Source organism: Hemitrygon akajei, chromosome 19 (genome assembly GCF_048418815.1).
Source record: "Hemitrygon akajei chromosome 19, sHemAka1.3, whole genome shotgun sequence".
Lineage (NCBI taxonomy): Eukaryota > Metazoa > Chordata > Chondrichthyes > Myliobatiformes > Dasyatidae > Hemitrygon > Hemitrygon akajei.
The window spans coordinates 39213251-39233433 of record NC_133142.1 but is presented as its reverse complement, the minus strand read 5'-3'; the positions used below and the strand labels follow the sequence as shown (position 1 = coordinate 39233433).

At 39.3% G+C, this 20183-nt stretch overlaps 1 protein-coding gene across 9 annotated transcripts in view; it reads left to right on the top strand.

Annotated features, from left to right (window-relative positions):
- The window catches only part of LOC140741889 (contactin-4-like), a 2152419-nt gene that overhangs the window by 1560652 nt on the left and 571584 nt on the right, over positions 1-20183 (top strand). For all 9 annotated transcript variants that reach the window (XM_073072410.1, XM_073072411.1, XM_073072416.1 and 6 more), the window contains one exon: positions 1745-1926. In XM_073072410.1, coding sequence (XP_072928511.1) covers positions 1745-1926 — 182 coding nt within the window. The remainder of the gene's footprint in view (positions 1-1744; positions 1927-20183) is intronic.

The window sequence follows — 20183 nt, the reverse complement described above, 5'->3', positions numbered from 1 at the left end:
GATAGGATCTACTTTGGGCCCAACATATTGATGCAATCATGTTGAAGGCATTCCTGCAACTCTTCTTCATTAGAAGTTTGATGTCACCAAGACTCTTACAAATATCTATGGATATATGGTGAAGAGCAATGTGATTGCTTGCAAAAACAACTTGGAATGGCTGCAGACTGTAGCAGACTCAACCAGTTCTATCATGTGCATGACCATTGAAGACATCTTCATTAGACGGTGCTTCAAGAAAGTGGCATGCAGCATTAAAGACTCTCACCATCCAGGACATGGCTCTTCAGAACACGACCATCAGAGAGGAGGTACAGGAGTCTGAAAACTCACACTCTAAGTTTTAGGAACAGCTCATTCCCCTCTACCATCAGATTTCTGCATGGTCCAGGAACACATAAACACTACCTTATTTTTCATCTTTCACACTATGTATTTATGCTCCTGAAGAGAACCCCATGGTGCAAAAATGTGTGGATTCATGAAGAATGAACACGTGGAATATTTCATGCAATTTTGATTCCCTTGTCTGAGGAAGGATATATTTGAAAACCCACCATGATTCCTGGAATGGCAACTTGCCATACGAAGAGAGAATGGGTAGATGTGGACAGTAATCTTTAAATTTTAGAAGAATAAGAACATTCCACAGAAAATTTCAAACTTATAAACTTCTTAAGCAGGTTGGCAGTGTAGTGTTTGGAAGAATGCTTCCTGCTAATTGATGCGTATGGGGAGGCTGGCAGGCCTGCAGACACATTTAAGAATTACAGGTAGGCCAGTTAGGACCATGAGAAGGAGAAATGTCTTCACTCAGAGGCTGGTGAACGTTTAGAATTCTCATCAATAGAGTGCTGTGGAGATTTATATTTGGACATCAAGTCTATATGATAGTGCTGGACTACAGTGCTGAGGTAAACCATAATTAATGTCAGAGAAAGCTCAAAGAGCCAGCAGCCTACTCTTGTTCCTACTTCTTCTGATATCATGATTGATCACACCAAGTGGTTGAAGTAAGTGATGGGAGGGTGAGATGGAGACATTTACCAGGAACGTGCAGACAGAATTTAGGTAGTCAGAAAATGGAAATTGGTAAAGCTTATTTCTCGGGGTTGGAGTGAGGGCAGGATTTAAAGGGGAAAGGAGAGTAATGAGCAGAAGTTGCTACAGCATTGCTTTTGAATAGCATGACAGGATGTGGAGCTAGGGACATGGTGGGAAGCATGTGGTGACCTGCTGTGAAAGAATTTTTTTAAAATGTGAGGAATTTAATCAGTTGGGATCTCTCTGCTGCATAAATTTATGAAAATCATGTTATTGCAAAACTGCTTATAGGCGGTTGGTCTCAGGACAGCATGGGCAAGTTCTTCTAGGATCCAAATGTACTAGGTACTGCAAAGAGAATGATGTCCTCTCCTGAATCCATGATATTAGATACTTTACCATGGGGAACAAATCTCACCCCTATTCTGCATTTCCAGAGGGAAGTGAAACAACCAGCAAGTGTTAAAATTGCATTGCAGAAGGAAATTGGTTTTTAAGTATATTGCACCAAAGTACACCTTATACAATTGAATTTTGAGGCATTGATCATAGAACTAATGACCAGTTGTTAACATTGTATAATGTATTTCTGGCTGATATTGATGAAGAGTTTGGAAGAATCCTGGTTTCCTGATTTAAAAAAAAACATTATTGTTTAATAATTGTCATTGATTAGAAATTTGCATTTTACCCATTTCAGCCCAGTCCCAACAATCAGCTGGAGAAAAATTGGTGGTCCATTTCCAGACAAGATCAAAGCAAACAAAACTTATGGTGTACTTGAAATCCCAAACTTCCAGCAGAGGGATTCAGGCACATACGAATGCACAGCTGAAAATTCAAGAGGAAAGAACACAGCAAGAGGACAGCTGGTTTTTTATGGTATGTCTCTTAACTTGCTTTCTTGTGGAAAGAAACATGTTCTCAACATACCCATGGGCCCAAGTATTACTGAAAAAAAGGGCTAGTCTAAGGGCAGGTATTTAGAGATTGAAAGTTCTATCTTATAGAATATACTTAAAATAAAACTATCAGCATATGCTTTGGATGAGAACAGCTTGTGGTTGTATTCGGTGTGTGCATATCTTCTCAGATAGTCTCTTTAAAGTCTTACCATTAATGGTAAGACTCTTGGCAGTGTGGAGGATCAAAGGGATCTTGGGTTCCGAGTTCATAGGACACTCAAAGCTGCTACGCAGGTTGACTCTGTAGTTAAGAAGGCATATGGTCCATTGGCCTTCATCAATCATGGGATTGACTTTAAGAGCCAAGAGGTAATGTTGCAGCTATATAGGACTCTGGTCAGACCCCACTTGGTGTACTGTGCTCAGTTCTGGTCGCCTCACTATAGGAAGGATGTGGAAACCATAGAAAGGGTGCAGAGGAGATTTACAAGGATGTTGCCTGGATTGGGGAGCATGCCTTATGAGAATAGGTTGAATGAACTCAGCTTTTTCTCCTTGGGGCGACAAAAGATGAGAGGTGACCTGATAGAGGTGTATAAGATGATGAGAGGCATTGATCGTGTGGATAGTCAGAGGCTTTTTCACAGGCCTGAAGTAGCTACCACAACATAATTTTAAGGTGCTTGGAAGTAGGTACAGAGGAGATGTCAGGGGTAGGTTTTTTTACGCAAAGAGTGGTGAGTATGTGGAATGGGCTTCCGGCGGAAGTGGTGGAGGTGGAAGTGATAGGGTACTTTAAGAGACTCCTGGATGGCTACATGGAGCTTAGAAAAATAGAAGGCTATGGGTAAAGCCTAGGTAGTTCTAAGGTAAGGACATGTTCGACACAGCTTTGTGGGCCAATGGGCCTGTATTGTGCTGTATGTTTTCTATGTTTCTATGATTCTATGTAAAGTGATTATTGTGATTCGTATATACTTCCAATTTGGTATATGGCTGCCACAGTAAATGGAACTAATTACTCATCTTCAGAGTAAATAGTTCCATTTACTGTGGCAGCCATATAGATTCAAATTCATATTTATTCATCAGATGTATATCAAAACATACAGTGAAATGCATCATGAGCGTTAACAATTAACACACCCTAGGGATGTGCTGGGGGTAAGCCGCAAGTGTTGCCCCACATTTTGGCTCCAAAATAGCATGCCCACCATGCCTGACTGAACAACACAGAACACAACAACATTAAAACAAGCCCCATGCCTCCCTCCTACCCACCGTTACTCTAGGATAGGCTATCTGGGCCTCCAGTCTCAAGCAGACTCATGGAATTGCAGGCTTTGGGCCTTCAACATCCCAATTGGACTCGCAGAGCTTTGCAGACTCACGTTTCTGGCCACTGGGGCTCGACTTCTGGATTGTTGGGCTTCAAACTGGTTTTCCGATTGACCTTTGAGCTACAATCTGGACTTCCAATTTCAGGCTTCAATTATGATCACCCTATAGACTTTGACCTTTGGTATCCATCCAGGATTTGCAGAAAATGACAAATGGGGACCTGAACTCCAGGCCTCAAGCAACAGAGAATGAGGCCTTGAATTCCAGTTTAATGATTCCATAAGACCTTAAGACATAGGAGTGGAACTAGGTCATTTGACCCATCGTGTGTGCTCCACCATCTCATCATGACTGATTCATTTTTCCGCTCAGCCCCAATCTCCTGCCTTCTCCTTGTATCCCTTCATTCCTGACCAATCAAGAATCTTCAACCTCTGCCTTAAATAAACATACAGGCTTGGCCTCTATGCTGCCGATGGCAAAGAATTCCACAGATTCACCACTCTCTGGCTGAAGAAATTCCTCCTCACCTCCATTCTAAAAGGACACCCCTCTATTCTGCAGCTGTGTCCTCTGGTCTTAGACTCTCCAACCATAGGAAACATTTGCTTACCTAACGGGTCACCGACCCTCATTCCTTGCTGATCTGCTGCCATCCGACCAATTCCAAACCACTGACCTTCAAACAGAGCGGACTCCAACCTGTCCTCTAACTCCCCTAAATCCCTGTCACTAAATTCTAACCTGATCCCTAGCCCACCTCATTGGCCTGTGTATTCATTGGATCATCCTTCATGATTCCGACCAGCTCAATCTGCCACATGTTCTCCACCTCCCCACTTTGAGCATTTTGAAGAAAACATTCTGTTTGAGATTTGAACACACACAAGATGCTGACGGAACTCGGCAGCCAGGTAGCATCTATGGAAAAACGTACAGTTGACGTTTCGGGGTGAGACCTCTCGGCAGGGCTGGAGAGAAGACGCTGAGGAGTAGATTTAAAAGGGTGGGGAGAAACACAACGTGACAGGTGAAACCTGAAGGGGGACGGATGAAGTAAAGTGCCGGGAAGTTGATTGATGAAAGAGATATAGGGCCGGAGAAGGGTAAGTCTGGTAGAAGAGGACAGAAGTCCATGGAAGAAAGAAAAGAGGGGAGGTGATGGGTGAGCAAGGAGATAAGGTCAGAGAGGGAAAAGAGCATGGGGAAAGGAAAGGTGAAAGAGAGGGAGGGGGCATTTCCAGAAGTTCAAGAAATCGATGTTCATGCCATCGGGTTGGAATCCACCCAGATAGAAAATAAGGGTTTGTTCCTCCAATCTAAGTGTGACCTCATCACTACACTGGAGGAAGCCATGGATAGACATAACTGAATGGGAATGGGAAGTGGAATTAAAATGGCTGGCCACTGGAAGATCCTGCTTTTTTCTGCCGGAGATTGGGAGACTGCTTCGCTGAGCACCTATGCTCCATCAGCCAGAACAAGCAGGATCTCCTAGTAGCCACCCATTTTAATTCCACTTCCCACTCCTATTCAGATATGTCTATTCATGGTTTGATGGAAAATCAACCAAAGCTCAGGAATATGATCTAAATTTTCTTGCTAAATATTACCTTCCAAAATACACACTTACAGCTTATTGACTGCCATGGGTTATTTCCTGTTTTTATCCCTCATTATTTAATTGAGCTACAACAACAAGATTATGATGAATTCCTCCTCACCTTCACAAATTATTTAATGTCTGACAAAAATGGCAGACTAAGTTCTTCATACATTGCTGAACAAAGGGAAGATGCATTACAGGGTAGGGATGCAGAAAATTGAATGACCCAAGTTGTCATATTGACTAAAAGGTGGAGGTAGTGGAGATGAGGGGAAATAACTTGGATCTGCTCCAATTTACCTACTGGAGCAACAGGTCCACAGCAGATGCCATTTCATTGGCTTTTCACTTAACACTGAAACATCTGGACAGCAAATATACATACATCAGTATGCCCTTTATCGACTACAGATCAGCATTCAATATCATCATCCCTTAGAAATAATAAGACCTTGGCCTCAATACCTTCCTGTGCAATTGGATCCTCAATATCCTCACTTGCAGATTACAATCTGTTCAGAGTGGTAACATCATCTTCGCACAATCTCCATCAGCACTGATGCACCACATGGCTGAGTGCTTAGCCCCCTGCTCTACTCCCTTTACACCCATGGCTGTGTAGCTAAGCGCAGCTCCAACATCACATTGAAGTTTGCTGACAACACCACAGTCATAGGCAGAATCAAAGGTGGCGATGAATCAGCATTTAGAAAGGAGCTTGAAAATCTGGCTGAGTGGTGCCACAACAATCGCCTCTCACTCAATATTTGGAAGACCAAGGAACTAATTATTGAGTTCAGGAGGAGGAAATCAGCGGCTCATGAGCCAGTCCTCATTGGAGGATCAGATGTAGAGAGGGTCTGCAACTTTAGGTTCTTTGTTGTTAATATTTTGCAGGGCCTATCCTGGGCCCAGCACATTAAAAGCAACTGCGAAGAAAGCACGGTAGCACCTCTACTTCCTTAGGAGTTTACAAAGATTCAGCATGACATCTAAAACTTTGACAAACTTCTGTAGATGTGTAGTGGAAAGTATATTGACTGACTGCATCACAGCCGGCAATGGAAAAACTAACGCCCTTAAATGGGAAATCATACAAAATGTGTGTGGATATGGCTCAGTCCATCACAGGTAAAACCCTCCCCTTCATTGAGCACATCTTCATGACCCCCACCAGACAGGACATGCTCTCTTTTCACTGCTGCCATCAGGAAGAAGGTACAGTATCCTCTGAACTCACACCAGCAGGTTCAGGAACAGTTACTACCCTTAACCATAAGGCTTTTGAACCAAAAGGAGTAACTGCATTCAACTTCACTTGCCCCATCATTGAAATGTTCCCATAACACATTGACTAACTTTCAAGGATGTTTCATCTCATGTTCTCGATATTTATTGATTATTTACTTATTATTATTATTTCTTTCTTTCTGTATTTGCACAAGTTGCTATCTTTTGCACACTGGTTGGACACCCAAGTTGTTGTGGTATTTCATTGATTCTGTCATGGTTGTTGTTCTATAGTTTTATTGAGCATGCCCACAAGACAATGAATCTCAGGGTTGTATACATATTAGTATTTTGATAATAAACTTACTTTGAACTTTGAACTAATGAATAAATTTGAGATTAATAGAAAAGGAGTGAGAAAACAATAAAATGATGGAATTGTGAGAAATGTCCAGAATGGCTGATTATCTGAAACGGTTGAATTCATTGTGTGAGTTTATAATGTATTGAATTGGAAAATCAAGTTCTGTTGCATTAGATTAGATTAAATTTCACTGAAAACTGCACGTCAAAGACAAAGGTTAGAGCAGGAATGCAATGGAGAATTAAAGTGACAGGCAAATAGAAGTTAATTTGCACAACATGTCGTCGCATTAATTTAAACTTACTGCTTCTTCAGGAATTCACCATGACCAGAATGAAAACATTCTTCCATTTTCTAATTCATGTAATGGGTTGTTGTCATGGAAGTCTACCGTACCAAAAAGAGTAGGACAACTTGGACACCAACCTGCTGATGTTTGTGCTTAATTGTATAAGTGCTGTCATGAGAACGTGCACTTTGTTTTATAAAGCAATGATGGAGAGCACTTTTTACATTTATGTTTGACTGCAAAATCTAGTGTATCAACTAAAATGAATCACTTGTGAATCTCCCATTGAACTTCATAATTATTGTGAAACTGCCAGATTCGTGATATCTTTGTGAATGATCCTTGCTACTGCTAGTTACAGAAAGTAGTTAATATTTTAGAGATTATGTTAATGCCCTAATTTATGGTTCTGTCTTGACATTCAGCCTACTTGGTCAATAAAGAGAGCCTTTGAAGCTGTAGAATCTGACTCCAGTGGAAAGAATATCCTTTGTTATGTTTTCTCATCTCTGTTTGACTAGTATAATTTTTGCCACTTATTTTCCTTTTGTGGTCAGCATATTGCAGGTCAAATATAATTCATGTGGATTTTTGAGATCACTTTATTTTGGATGTAGCTATCCGCAATTTCTGGCATGATACAGGATAAACTTTGCATGTTGGAGATGAAAACAATGACACTTGACCTGTAATTCACCAAGTTCTGTAGTATTATATTTTCTTTGTATCATATATTGTAAATTAATTAATAAATAGAGATTGTGTGTTATATTAGAACAACACTACCATTATCATTTTATCATGCTCATCAGCTCCTCAAGTGCAATAGCGATAGGCAATAAACATTGGCTTTGACAATGGTGACTACATCTCATAAACCTTTTTGAAACAACATGTTGACAGGTGAACAAGCTGGACTTTGGTGATTTATATCCTGTTCTCCAGTATTTCACTTGTTAGTGCAGTGTTATTTCCTTTATATTTTATACTGTTCCTGGTGATGAATGACTTGGGATCCTGATTCCACACTTCCTGAGTCAATATTGTTCAAGTATTTTCCTATTTATTTGTTGCTCACTCTTTGCATTGTAAAACAATGCCACAGTCTGAAATACAGTGAGTTTTATTAACTCTTCATTTTTTAATTTTTTAAGTTTTCTATTTCTCATCATCCCTCTTTTATCCTTGCAGCTTTCTTGGTACTTAACTCTGAATAACTCAATTAATATCCACATTTTGCCTTTTAATGTTTTAATTGACTCATCCTTGGAGTTTAGCTGTTTCTTTGCATGTTTGTATCAAGGCTAAAATTAAGTCAAATGCAAAAGGTTTCCTGACAAAACACAAGCAGGTTAATAGGTGTCACTTGCAAACTCTGCTGATGATAGCTTCCCTCAGGACTGACTCCCTAGAACAGAAAGGTTCTAGGTTCCTGCTGTTTACTTGATTTTTTAAAATAAAAGAAAAATTGTTATTGGCACTACAGTTACTATTAGGGCCTTTGATCTCACAAGAGATGGTGTTCCTTTCCTTCTCATATCTATGGACTCTTGCTTGTAAATTTAGTTGATTTTCATTTGTTGTGGAGAGGGTAATGGTTAGCACTGGGACTTTGTAATGAGCTTGGTAGAACTTTTGAAGGGTGCTGATGATCCAGGAACCATTTCCTGTCATTACTCTGCTTTTGGAGATCAGAGAAAAGAGGCAGTGAATTCTGTTGAAAGTTTCTTTTTTTTATTATCAAAGCATGTATACATTTCTAGAACTTGTCTTCTGTAGCTACAGAATGGGTTGGCTGGTGGTGTAGTGGCATCAGCACTGGACTTCAGGACAGATAGTCCTGAGTTCAAACCCAGTGGTTCCCAACCTGGGCAGCAGCAGTATCTGTGCAGAAGAAAGGCTTGGCAATCTACTTCCATATCTTGCCATGAAAACCCTATGCCCTATCATCCATGAGGTGACGAAGAGTCAGACTCAACGAAATGATCGAGGAACAACAAAAGCTATAAGATATAGAAAACCATATAAGTAGTTGAAAGAAAGACATTAGTTTCCCCCTGCATGAAAACAAGGAACAACACCTCACAAACCCCAAACACCCTCAACTCCACCCTCATACAAAAGCTAACAGATCACCCAAACCGCCAGTCCGCCAATCTGCAACAAGCAGGAATGGGTGACAACATGAGAAAAACGTAGAACTGAAAAAGGCCAATATGAATTACAGTTAGCTTGAACTACAGTCCCATCCATAAATCTCAGTCTTTCAATAACACCTCTGAGAACACGGGACACAGTGGCTCCTCCGAGGGCAGCGACTTGAGCCAGCAGCCTTCTGATGACAGCCGTTCAAAGCAGCTTGATGCTTTATTTTCTTTGCTCAAGAATTTCTACTTTCCTCGAATCATTAAGCTGGTTTATCCATTCTCTTCCTGCTGTTCATCTATTGAGTCACAGTTTGTCTTAGTGGTAACCTAAATCTCTTTTTGAACTTGAAATAAACATGTAGAGCATCCATGACTGCATAGGCAAAAATATGTAAATACTTGCAAATATAATCATCCCACTATCTCAAAAAATTAAAGTATGTTTGGTTCTGTTTGTAATCAAAGCTAAATGGGTGCTATTCTGTTATTGAATGCACAATGCTTATTAGTTGGTGAGGTATGTTATATGCTGTGAAAAAAAATCCAGTGTCTATTTCTCTGCAAACAGCTTGAAGCTTTGCAGTTGATGTAGCATTGTGAGAAATAAGCTGTGGAGAAGAATTCTTGAAAATTCTTCTGGATTGTTTCAGAGTTGTGTTAAGAACTTCAGAAACAGAACCAGAGTTGGCCATACAGCTGCTTGAGTTGCTGCACTATTTAGATAAGATTATGCCTGATGCTTGATTCTTAAATCCTTTCATATATAATTTCTATTGATCTCACTCGAGACTATATTCCTGACTGAGTATCCAGTCACAAAGTCTTTTAAAAATTGCAGTAATCGAAAGATATATTTTTGTTTTAACTACCATTTTTACTCAATGGGAGTTTTTCTAGCAATGTTATTTCTGGTTAAATTGCTATCTCCCCCTATCACTGCTTATTATGACCCAAATTGCTATTTTGCTTTGTACCATCTAGACCATGCTGTCTTCTTCTAATAACATCAGGCAGGAGGTACAGAACCCTTAAGTCCCACACCACCGAGTTCAGGAACAGTTATTATCCTACAACCATCAGGCTCTTGAACCAGCATGGATAACTTGACTCACCTCACCTTTGGTCTGATTCTATGATATACAGACTCACTTTCAAAGTCTCTTTACAGCTCATGTTCTCAATATTTTTTTATTTGCACAGTTTGTCTTCTTTTTCATATTGGTTGTTTGTTAGCCTTTGTTTATGTATGGTTTCTCATCAATTCTATTGCATTTATTAATCTTTTCCTGTAAACAGCCGCAAGAAAATAAATCTCAGGGTAGCATACGGTAACATATACCTACTTAGATTAAAAAAATTCTCTTTCAATTTTGGTTTTAACTTTTTGTTGAGACATAATTTTCTCATCACCTGTTCACTTGTCTCCGTGCTATTTAGTTTACAACCCTTTCTACAGTCTTAGTTATTACTGCCTCGGGCACATTGTTTCATAGTACACCATTGCTGATTAAATGTGTTTTTTTTATTTGCTGGATTCTTGAAACCAAACTCAGTTGTAGTTTGCTCGACTCATGTTATCTGGCAAGGTGATTTATTTGACATGTCAGAGAACAGTCAGCATGTCATTGTTTGTGAAAAATCTCCTAGGTAAAATGCATGGTGGACAATTTCTTGGCCAAAAGGATTTATCACTTCAGATGCGCATTTTCAATACACACTTTGAGTATAGCCATCAGATCCTCTGTTACACAGCTATGTCCTTGAGGACTGAGAACAATTTATAACACATTAATCTGAGGAATAATTTCAGTTTAGTGTCTATTCATTCTGTGTTTCGGTACAGGATATTTACAAAGACTACCACTGGGCTCACAACTCTGTATGATTCACTTCAGAGCTTTCTGAGCCAAATTAAATAAAATAAATAAAAATAAATGTTCAGAGAGCTGTAATCTTCTGCAAAGTCCAAAAGCCCGCGACTGTGCATTTGAAAGACAAAGTGGCAAGTTCCAGTGAAGTAGGAAGTCAGTACTAGGTATTTAGCTTGGGCTAGAGTGTGCAAATAACTTAACAGGGTTTGATCTTATCATGTTGCAAACGTCAATTGAATTGTTTCCCAGGCTAACTTTGAATTTGATGTGTAAAACTTGTGGCCATAAGTGAGTTCTAGTTGGGAGTTTTGGAAGTAGATCTTCTGTTTGAATTGAAGATTTAGTTTTGCTTATTATGGTGCTTTGCCAGAAGTGAGTAATTTACACAAGGAAGAAACATGAGTTATGCAAGTCCAACAAAGTGAAAAGGCTCTGAGTGCTACAGACAGTTAGTCAGGAAATGAATTTTGGTGTTTAAAGGTAGCTTGAGCTGCATACTTACTTCAATTTCTTTGCATTTGTGGGAGTTTCTGAAAACTGAAGATTCCATCAAATACTGTTCTTATTACTGAGATTATAAAATCTTAAATATGGTGTGTTCATAATCTTTTATACATTTTGCATCAAAATAACATAAGCTCTGCAAGGTTTTCTGATGATCAAAGCTTCAAAAAGCTTAATGGACCGCACAATAAGGCCTGAAATCCCCAGACTAATGCTAATAATACACAAGTAATTCCAGGAGTATCCTACAATGGTTGCCCGATAGCACAGTGTGATCTAATTTCCATTGCGTTTCACTTGGAGCAACTTGCTGCAAATATGTCATAAATATCACTGATAAATGCAAGTTTAACTCCTGCCGGTAAACATTTGGTTGAAATATCAGAGTGGCATGAAGCAACCCGGGAATAATACTGTTGTTCACTGGAAGATGAAACATTTTCAATTGCAGAGAATGTGAAATAAGTTGCAATGCACAATCAAATTTCAAGACCAAATGTTCTTGTCAGATCTTCAACCAACTTATTTTTGAGTAACTATACTGGACAAAACAAGGACCATAAAAAGAACATTAACCTCCATTCTCTCCAACATCAGAAAAAAATATAAGAAGCACATCCAATTTTACCATGTTCAATAAAACATAAACTCCAATAATCCAGGGTGATGCTCTAAATTTGAATTTGAATTCTGAACATTACATATTTTGAAGGGCAATGAAAATCCAGGCTACAGTTCGGAGTTCAATTCCATTTTACATAAAAACTTATTTCACACTTTTTTTTGCCTTTCCAGGTGTTGTGAATCCTATTTTTATTGACTATTCTGTATCAGTGCTTATCCATGCTCTGATAAATTCCTCTGAGTAAATTGCTGGAGGGAATTCTGAGGGAAAGGATCTATTTGTATTTGGAAAGGCAAGAAATGATTAGCAATATTCAGTGTAGTTGTGCATGGTAAATTATGTATTTGAGTGAGGTTTTTTGAAGACATGACTAAGAGGATTGGCAGGAGTGTATTTCAAAGGTTCAAAGGGTCACTTTCTTATCAAAGTATAAAATATCCACCCATCTACAAGTCTGAGATTTGTCTTCTCCAGATTGCCACAAATGAAAGAAAGAACATGAAAGTCATTCAGAGAGAAACATCACACCCATCCCCTGCACAAAAAAGAATAGCACCCCAATTATCCACTTCCAAACTCCCTTCCCCACACAAAACACAAGAACATTGACTCAAAACACCCCTTCCCTTGCACAAATGGCAACAAGAACATTGACCCCTAAACACCCCCTCAGCCGTACAAAAAAACAAGAGTACAACAAGAATATCAACCCCAAAACCCCTCCCCTCTCACAACAAAACTGAAAAGGAATGTGAGATAAAAACATAGAATATAAAAACCATAAGTCTGAAAATGTCAACAGTCCATAAACTTAATAGCCCAATCCTTAAATGCAGATCCATGATACTATCCACCAACATCACTGACATTCATCAAAAGAGTGCGATACCACATGAGGTAGAGGCCTAGCCACACAACTAACCACAGCTAATTTATTGGTATGCTCAATACAGACCTTAGCAAGGCTTTTACCAAAGTCCAACATGGCAGTTTAGTCTGGTTCTGTCGGGTCACATGAAATCCCAGGTGAGCAAACTAATTGGAAACAAAATTGTCTTTGTGAAAGAAGACAGAGAGTGATGTTTTTTTCTGATTGAGGGCACTGGATTGTTCTGTTTTGTATGGGTTCTTTGTGTCCCAGCAAATTACAGATGGAGAAAGTACTACCAATGTAGCAGACATCATCAAGACACGTGAGAAAATGAGGGTTTCTCAGAGCAGATTCCTGGAGCTCATCACTCTTTAGCAACAGATTTAAGGGAATAGAAGCTCTGTGCTTCTATTTTGCACCATCTACTGGCTATTGTACGCATGTTCAGACACTAGCCCATGTTTTCCACTGGAAAATGAGGAGGCAGAAGAGGGCATCCTAAGTTGTAAGTCCTTATACAAATGAAATACATAAAATACAATCTTCTGAAATTAAAAAAATATGTATCAGGATTCCAACATTTCAATAGACTGCAATCAAGCAACAATGAGCATTAAATTGGACTGACAACATCACATGGACTTGGAAACTATGTATTTGTATTGATAGTTACGAAATGAAATCTGTTCGGAAATTGGGAACAAACAACAATTTTTCAAAGAAAGCGTTTTCTAGATTGCAGAACTAGGAAGATTGCAGAGAAACTGTGATTGTTGACATATACAGATTACAGTGCAAACAAATAACTTAATGGAGAAACTCATCAGGTCATGCAGCATCAAACACCACAGTAGTAATAATAATTAGAATCATAATAACAATGTTTAAGCACAGTTAAAATGAATTTTATTATGGTTGAAAACTTAATTTTATTAAAATATTCTGTCAATTGATTTGTTCTCATCTAATCCTGTCTCTTTTATATATTGAGGTTGAACAAAAAAATCAAAGTTGCAGTCTGGCAGTTTGCAGCAACCTCTTAGAAATATTATTTTTCCTTCATTATGAATTACCATGAACCAGTTCAGTTTAAGTTCTTTTCCTCATTGGTACCTATTGTGAGAGCTATTTAAAAGAACAGGAAGCTCCCTTGTAGGCTTGAGCAGGGTAATTTCAGCACATGACTACCCATATAAATACTGCACAACTTGAAGAGCTGTTAAGCACAATCAGATGCTTAAGTGAAGATATTTTGTAAGCTCCCAGGGAAAACTTTTTGAAAGGGACTCTGCTCTCACTTTGCCAGAAATGTGTGTAGTATATCCAATGGCCAGGAAGGCAGCTCTGCAACACTTCAGGGAGAGCAAAAGACATCTCAGGGCACAGACAAAGTCATTCTCATCCACTATAACCAAGGAAGACCCCAGTTATAACAACTATTCATACCACTGGACCCAGACTTCTGAGGTCAAGGGAATGGAATTGCCCCAACATAATCACAAAACTAGAGAAAACCTGCAGATGCTGAAAATCCAAGCAACACACACAAAATGCCCGAGGAACTCAGCAGGCCAGGCGATATCTAGGAAACCCTTCTGCCCGAAATGTTGACTGTCCTCTTTTCCTAGAGGCTGCCTGGCTTGCTGAGTTCCTCCAGCATTTTGTGAGCGTTGCCCCAATGTATTGGCTTTTCCACATCAAAAAACTCTCCCGCATAGGTTTGCTGTCATTGTTGGATATGGCAAACAACTAGTTATATTTCTTTACCCTTGTGCTGGTATTTCAGATGAGCATACATCTGATTACATTCAAGTAATGGCATAGTCATGTGGATCCCATCACCAGCAGGGCACAATATGTTTTGCGTCATTTGCTCTCCCACATTGAAAAAGAAGAATAAAGAAAATCACGAGGCAACCTGTTTTTATCGCACTCTTTTGACAAGTTGAAGTTCTTTTCTTTGGGCCTAAAATATCTATCCCAAACTTTGTTGGAATATTTTGAAATTTTTAAAAAAATCCCATCAAGTTGCTTCTTTGCCAAGAATACATCAAGCATTTGGAGCAGATTGATTGTATCCTTTCCTGATGAGTTCAATGAAGAAAATATGTTAGAAATCTAATATGCAGCCAATTTGCAAAGATAGCATACTGTTTTATAGGCTAAGACACATTTCACCTCAGCTGAATGTAAGACTGGAGCATTACAAAATATACCAGTTAGGTTGCAGTTGGCATTTTGTTTTTGCATTTCTTTGCTTCCTGTTTTAGGCAGAATATCAAAGACATGAAAAATTACTCAACAGAATGAAATCACAGACAAGAAGCTACAAGTTTGGAGATTGCATTAAGAATCTTATCATTGTAGAGACAAAAATCTAATAGTTTTTAAAATTATGAAAAAATCTTGAAGGGAAGGCGTTGATCTAGGAAAGTGTTGTTTTGTGCTTTTTTTGCTCTGGTTTATGCAGAGTAAGAAAGGATACCAGCATTTTGTTTGCATGAAGATATGGCAGTATTTGTGCAATCCTCATATTTTTCATCCTTATAATCTTATTGGAAATGATATGAAGTTATTATTCAGACTGGAACTGTAAGCAGTGAAGATTCAAGATTGTTCATTGTCATTCATCAGTACACAAATGTGAAACAGAACAAAATGAATGTTACTCTGGATCTGATGGAGCATATCAAAAATACAATAAGTATAAAGAACACAATAAGAACATGAGTATTGAATTTGGGCCCTTGAGCCTGCTTTATCATTCGGTGAGATTGTGGCTGATTTATATCTTAATTCTATTCAGCAGGCATTTTAATCCTCTCAGGAATTTGTCCAACAAAAAGCAGACTATGGCTTGTTTGTTGCTGGTGAAGCACTTGTTCATTTTCAGCATTTCTGCATACTGAGGGAGGCTCTCTTCTGTTGAAAGGAAATTGACATGGATCCTCCCACTTTGCAACTCATATCTCCCTAGGTTGATTTGGAATTCTCCATCATTATAGGATACTTTCAACACCCATTTCATTTCAATTGAATCAAAACTTACTCTAAATGAAGAGTTAGTTTTTTTTTAATGTGCATTGGCTTAGTAGCAGCATGGAATTGGAAAGGACAATCGGTTCTGGTTAACTTTATCTCCTTCACTTTGTTTCTGTTACTTGAACTACTGCAAAGATGCCATGGGGAATCAGCTTGACAGACAAACACAGCAGTGTTGACATATTGCTATCACAGCAGGAATGGAGCTTAAGAGTTACAGTTTTAAGTTAGACATTCATTTTTTAATAAACTATCTAATGTTGAGACTTGTTAATTAGATGAGAAGTATCTTCTCATCTGGCATACTTAATGCTAATGAAATGGTTTTATTCATCTCCATTCAAGTTGCTATTAACTTCTTGTGGAACAAAAAACAATGACAATTATGGCCTAGATGCTGTCCCACAGCATATTTGATTCTAATGTTTGGAGTTTGAATATATTTATATTCTTCCCAGTGCACAATCTAAATATGTCATAAATCTATTTACTGAGAATGTAGACCCTTAAACATGTAAGTGGTTGCATTTTGGAATCTAGAGGACATGGGTTTACCAGGGAATGTCATTAGAAATGATGTGATTTTATAGCATCATGAACGACTGTTTGGTACCATAGGGAACGTCAAACCTTACTTCTAAACTCCCTGGTGATTTCTGCCATCAGTTTTCTTACCAACATTCCACAAAAATTTAGTGTAACTAGCCGTTGGTGTTAATACATCCAAAGGTTCTTGAAATGCCTGGAGAAATTACACAATTTAGGTACCATCACAACAGCTTTGAGTGGGGCAGGTTATGCCATGCAAACTTGATTTTTTGAGTAGGCAATTGGTAAGGTTAAGGCAATGGACATTATCTACATTGACAGATATTAAGACATTTGATATGGTAGATTTCAAAGTTTTGAAGTATATTTATTATTAAAGAATGTATAAACTATCCAACCTTAAGATTTGTTTGCTTACAGACAGCTGCAATGCAAGAAATATGAAAGAATACAATAAAAAATAATAATAAAAAGACCAACATCCAATGCGCAAAAAGGGAAAAAAAAACTCACACAAACAATAGAAGTCAGCAATAACATTCCGAACCATAATGAGTCAAGTCAAGTCAAATAGTTTATTGCCATTTAACTACACACACACACACACACACACACACACACACACACACACACACACACACACACACACACACACACACACACACACACACACACACACACACACACACACACACACACACACACACACACACACACACAATTAGAAATGAGACAATGTTTCTTCAAACCGGGGTGTATACCACAATAGTACACAGAACACACACAACGTATGAAGGTAAGGATACAATCTACAGATGAATGACATATAAAGGCTGATTTATAATTGTGTATACGGGTTATGCCGCAGCCTATGCCGTAGCCCTGATTTTCACTTCTGCGTCGCTCTATGCCATAGCGAGCATGCGTTGGTGTGCGCCAAAACGCTAGTTGGTGGTGGGGTTTCTATGCCACTGTGTTGAGTTTCTTCGTGAGAGACATGGATGAGGAAATACATTTCAAACACTTTCGCATGTCGGCAGGCAGATTTGATGATTTGGTTCATCTATTTCACATCGATGTACAGACATGGCGGAGAAGAAGCAACTGGAAATGCAATGCTACCAAGCGGACCAATCACAGTTGTTGCAGCCTGCGTCGCTGCGACTTGTGAGTTAATTTTTAATTTTTTGGGAGGCGCACGTCACCCTACGGTGTGGGGTACGGCGTAGAGTACGCGGTACCTAAGGCGTAGATGCGACATGCAAGTATAAATCAGCCTTTAGTAACAAACTAAATTGCATGAACATTAAATATTGTAAGGTATGGAACAGATTAATCAGAGACACTTTGAATACAGTGCAGCAGGGAGTTCAGAAGCCTAATGACCTGGGGGATGAAACCGTTTCTCATCCTGACCATTCTTGTTTTTATCTCCAGCCTGATGGTAGAAAGTCAAAGAGGATATTGGATTTGTGGGTGGGTTCCTTATTCTAAGGACCCTGTGTATGCAGCGCTCCTGATAACTGTTTCCAGTGGATGGTAGGGAAAACCCTTTGATCCTCTTAGCTGTTCTCAGTCCTTTGTACGGACTTCTGGTCCAGTGCTCTACTGGTGCCATACCAGATGGAGATATAACTTGTCAGGATGCTCTAAATTGTGCTCCTGTAAAGCACAGGCCTTAGATCAAAGATTGATTAAGGATTATTACAGAAGATAAAGATGCATAGGATCCAGGCAGAATTTGGGTTCTGAACTGGCTTGTGCATAAAAGACAAAGTAGGGATCGATGGCTGTTATTCTGACTGGAGATCCATGACCAGAATTGTACAGCAAGGATCAGAGCTGGAACCTCTGTTGTCTGTGCTATACTGTATATCAAAGACAAGGAATAGAGTACAGATGGATGGATTAGCAAGTTTGTGGTTGACAGCAAGATTTGTAAAGTTGTGGATAGTGTAAAGGACTATCAAAGAACATAACAAGATATAGATCAGTTGCAGATTTGGTCAGAGAAGTGACAGAAGGAATGTGAGGATTGCAGTTTAGCAGGTCAAACAAAAGGAGAAAGTGTTCAGTACAATCAATGGTACACCCATTAATAGCATTGAAGTACAAAGGGATCCTGGGGTCCAAGTCCACAGTTCACTGGAAGTGACTATGGAAGTACTTAAGATGGTAAGGAAGGCATATGACATGCTTGCATTCGTTGGTAGAGTACAAGAATAAGAGCATATTGCGGCAGCTATATAAAATTTAGTCAAACTGCAATCAGTGTACTGTGTGTAGTTCTGGTCACCCCAGAACAGGAAGGATGTGGAGAACATAGGTTGCTCTCCATAGAGTTTCAAAAGCTGAGAAAAGGAGTCCTGGTAGAAGAACTGAAATAGATAGGGTAGACAATCAGATTTGTGTCACCAGAGTAGACTTGTCAAACAATGGAGGACATACTCTTAAGTTTGGGGGGAGGGAGTTGAAAGGCAACATAACAGGCAAACATGAGAAAGTCTGTAGATGCTGGAAACCCAAGGCAACACACACAAAATGCTGGAGGAACTCAGCAGACCAGGCAGCATCTATGGAAAGGAATAAACTGTCAAACTTTCAGGCCAAGACCCTTCATCGGGACTGATCCAGCATTTTGTGTGTGTTGACATAGGAGGCAACTTTTTCATGCCAATAGTAGTAGTGCTTGGAATAGTTTACTGGGATAGTAGTGGAAGCAGGCATTTTGATGAAGTTTAGAGGCTTTTACATAGATATATGAATATCAAGGGAATGAAGAGATGGGATTGATACACAGGAATAGGGCATTTCATATAAATTGGCACCAAGATTATCAAAACATCATAAAAGTTTTCTAATTTATTACTCAATTTAAAATACTTAAATATTTATGAATTGACTTAATCTGCAAAGTTTAAGTAGTGGGTACCAAAGACTTCTATGTGATGATGATTCCTGTCACAGTATGCTGACAGGCCGACTAGGGGGAACGCCATGCTAGATCTAGTATTAGGGAACGAAGCGGGTCAGGTCACAGATCTGTCAGTGGGTGAGCATCTGGGGGACAGTGATCACTGCTCCCTGGCCTTTAGCATTATCATGGAAAAGGATAGAATTAGAGAGGACAGGAAAATTATTGATTGGGGAAGGGTAAATTATGAGGCTATAAGGCTAAAACTTGCGGGTGTGAATTGAGATGATGTTTTTGCAGGGAAATGCACTATGGACATGTGGTCGATGTTTAAGGCTCTCTTGCAGGATGTTAGGGATAAATTTGTCCTGGTGACGAAGATAAAGAATGGTAGGGTGAAGGAACCATGGGTGACAAGTGAGGTGGAAAATCTAGTCAGGTGGAAGAAAGCAGCATACATGAGGTTTAGGAAGCAAGGATCAGATGGATCTATTGAGGAATATAGGGTTTTGCAAGAAAGGAAATTAAGAAGGGGCTGAGAAGAGCAAAAATGGGGCATGAGAAGGCCTTGGCGAATAGGGTAAAGGAAAACCCCAAGGCATTCTTCAATTATGTGAAGAACAAAAGGATGACAGGAGTGAAGGTAGGACCGATTAGAGATAAAAGTGGGAAGATGTGCCTGGAGGCTGTGGAAGTGAGCGAGTTCCTCAATGAATACTTCTCTTCGGTATTCACCAATGAGAGGGAACTTGATGATGGTGAGGACAATATGTGTGAGGTTGATGTTCTGGAGCATGTTGATATTAAGGGAGAGGAGGTGTTGGAGTTGTTAAAATACATTAGGACGGATAAGTCCCCGGGGCCTGATGGAATATTCCCTA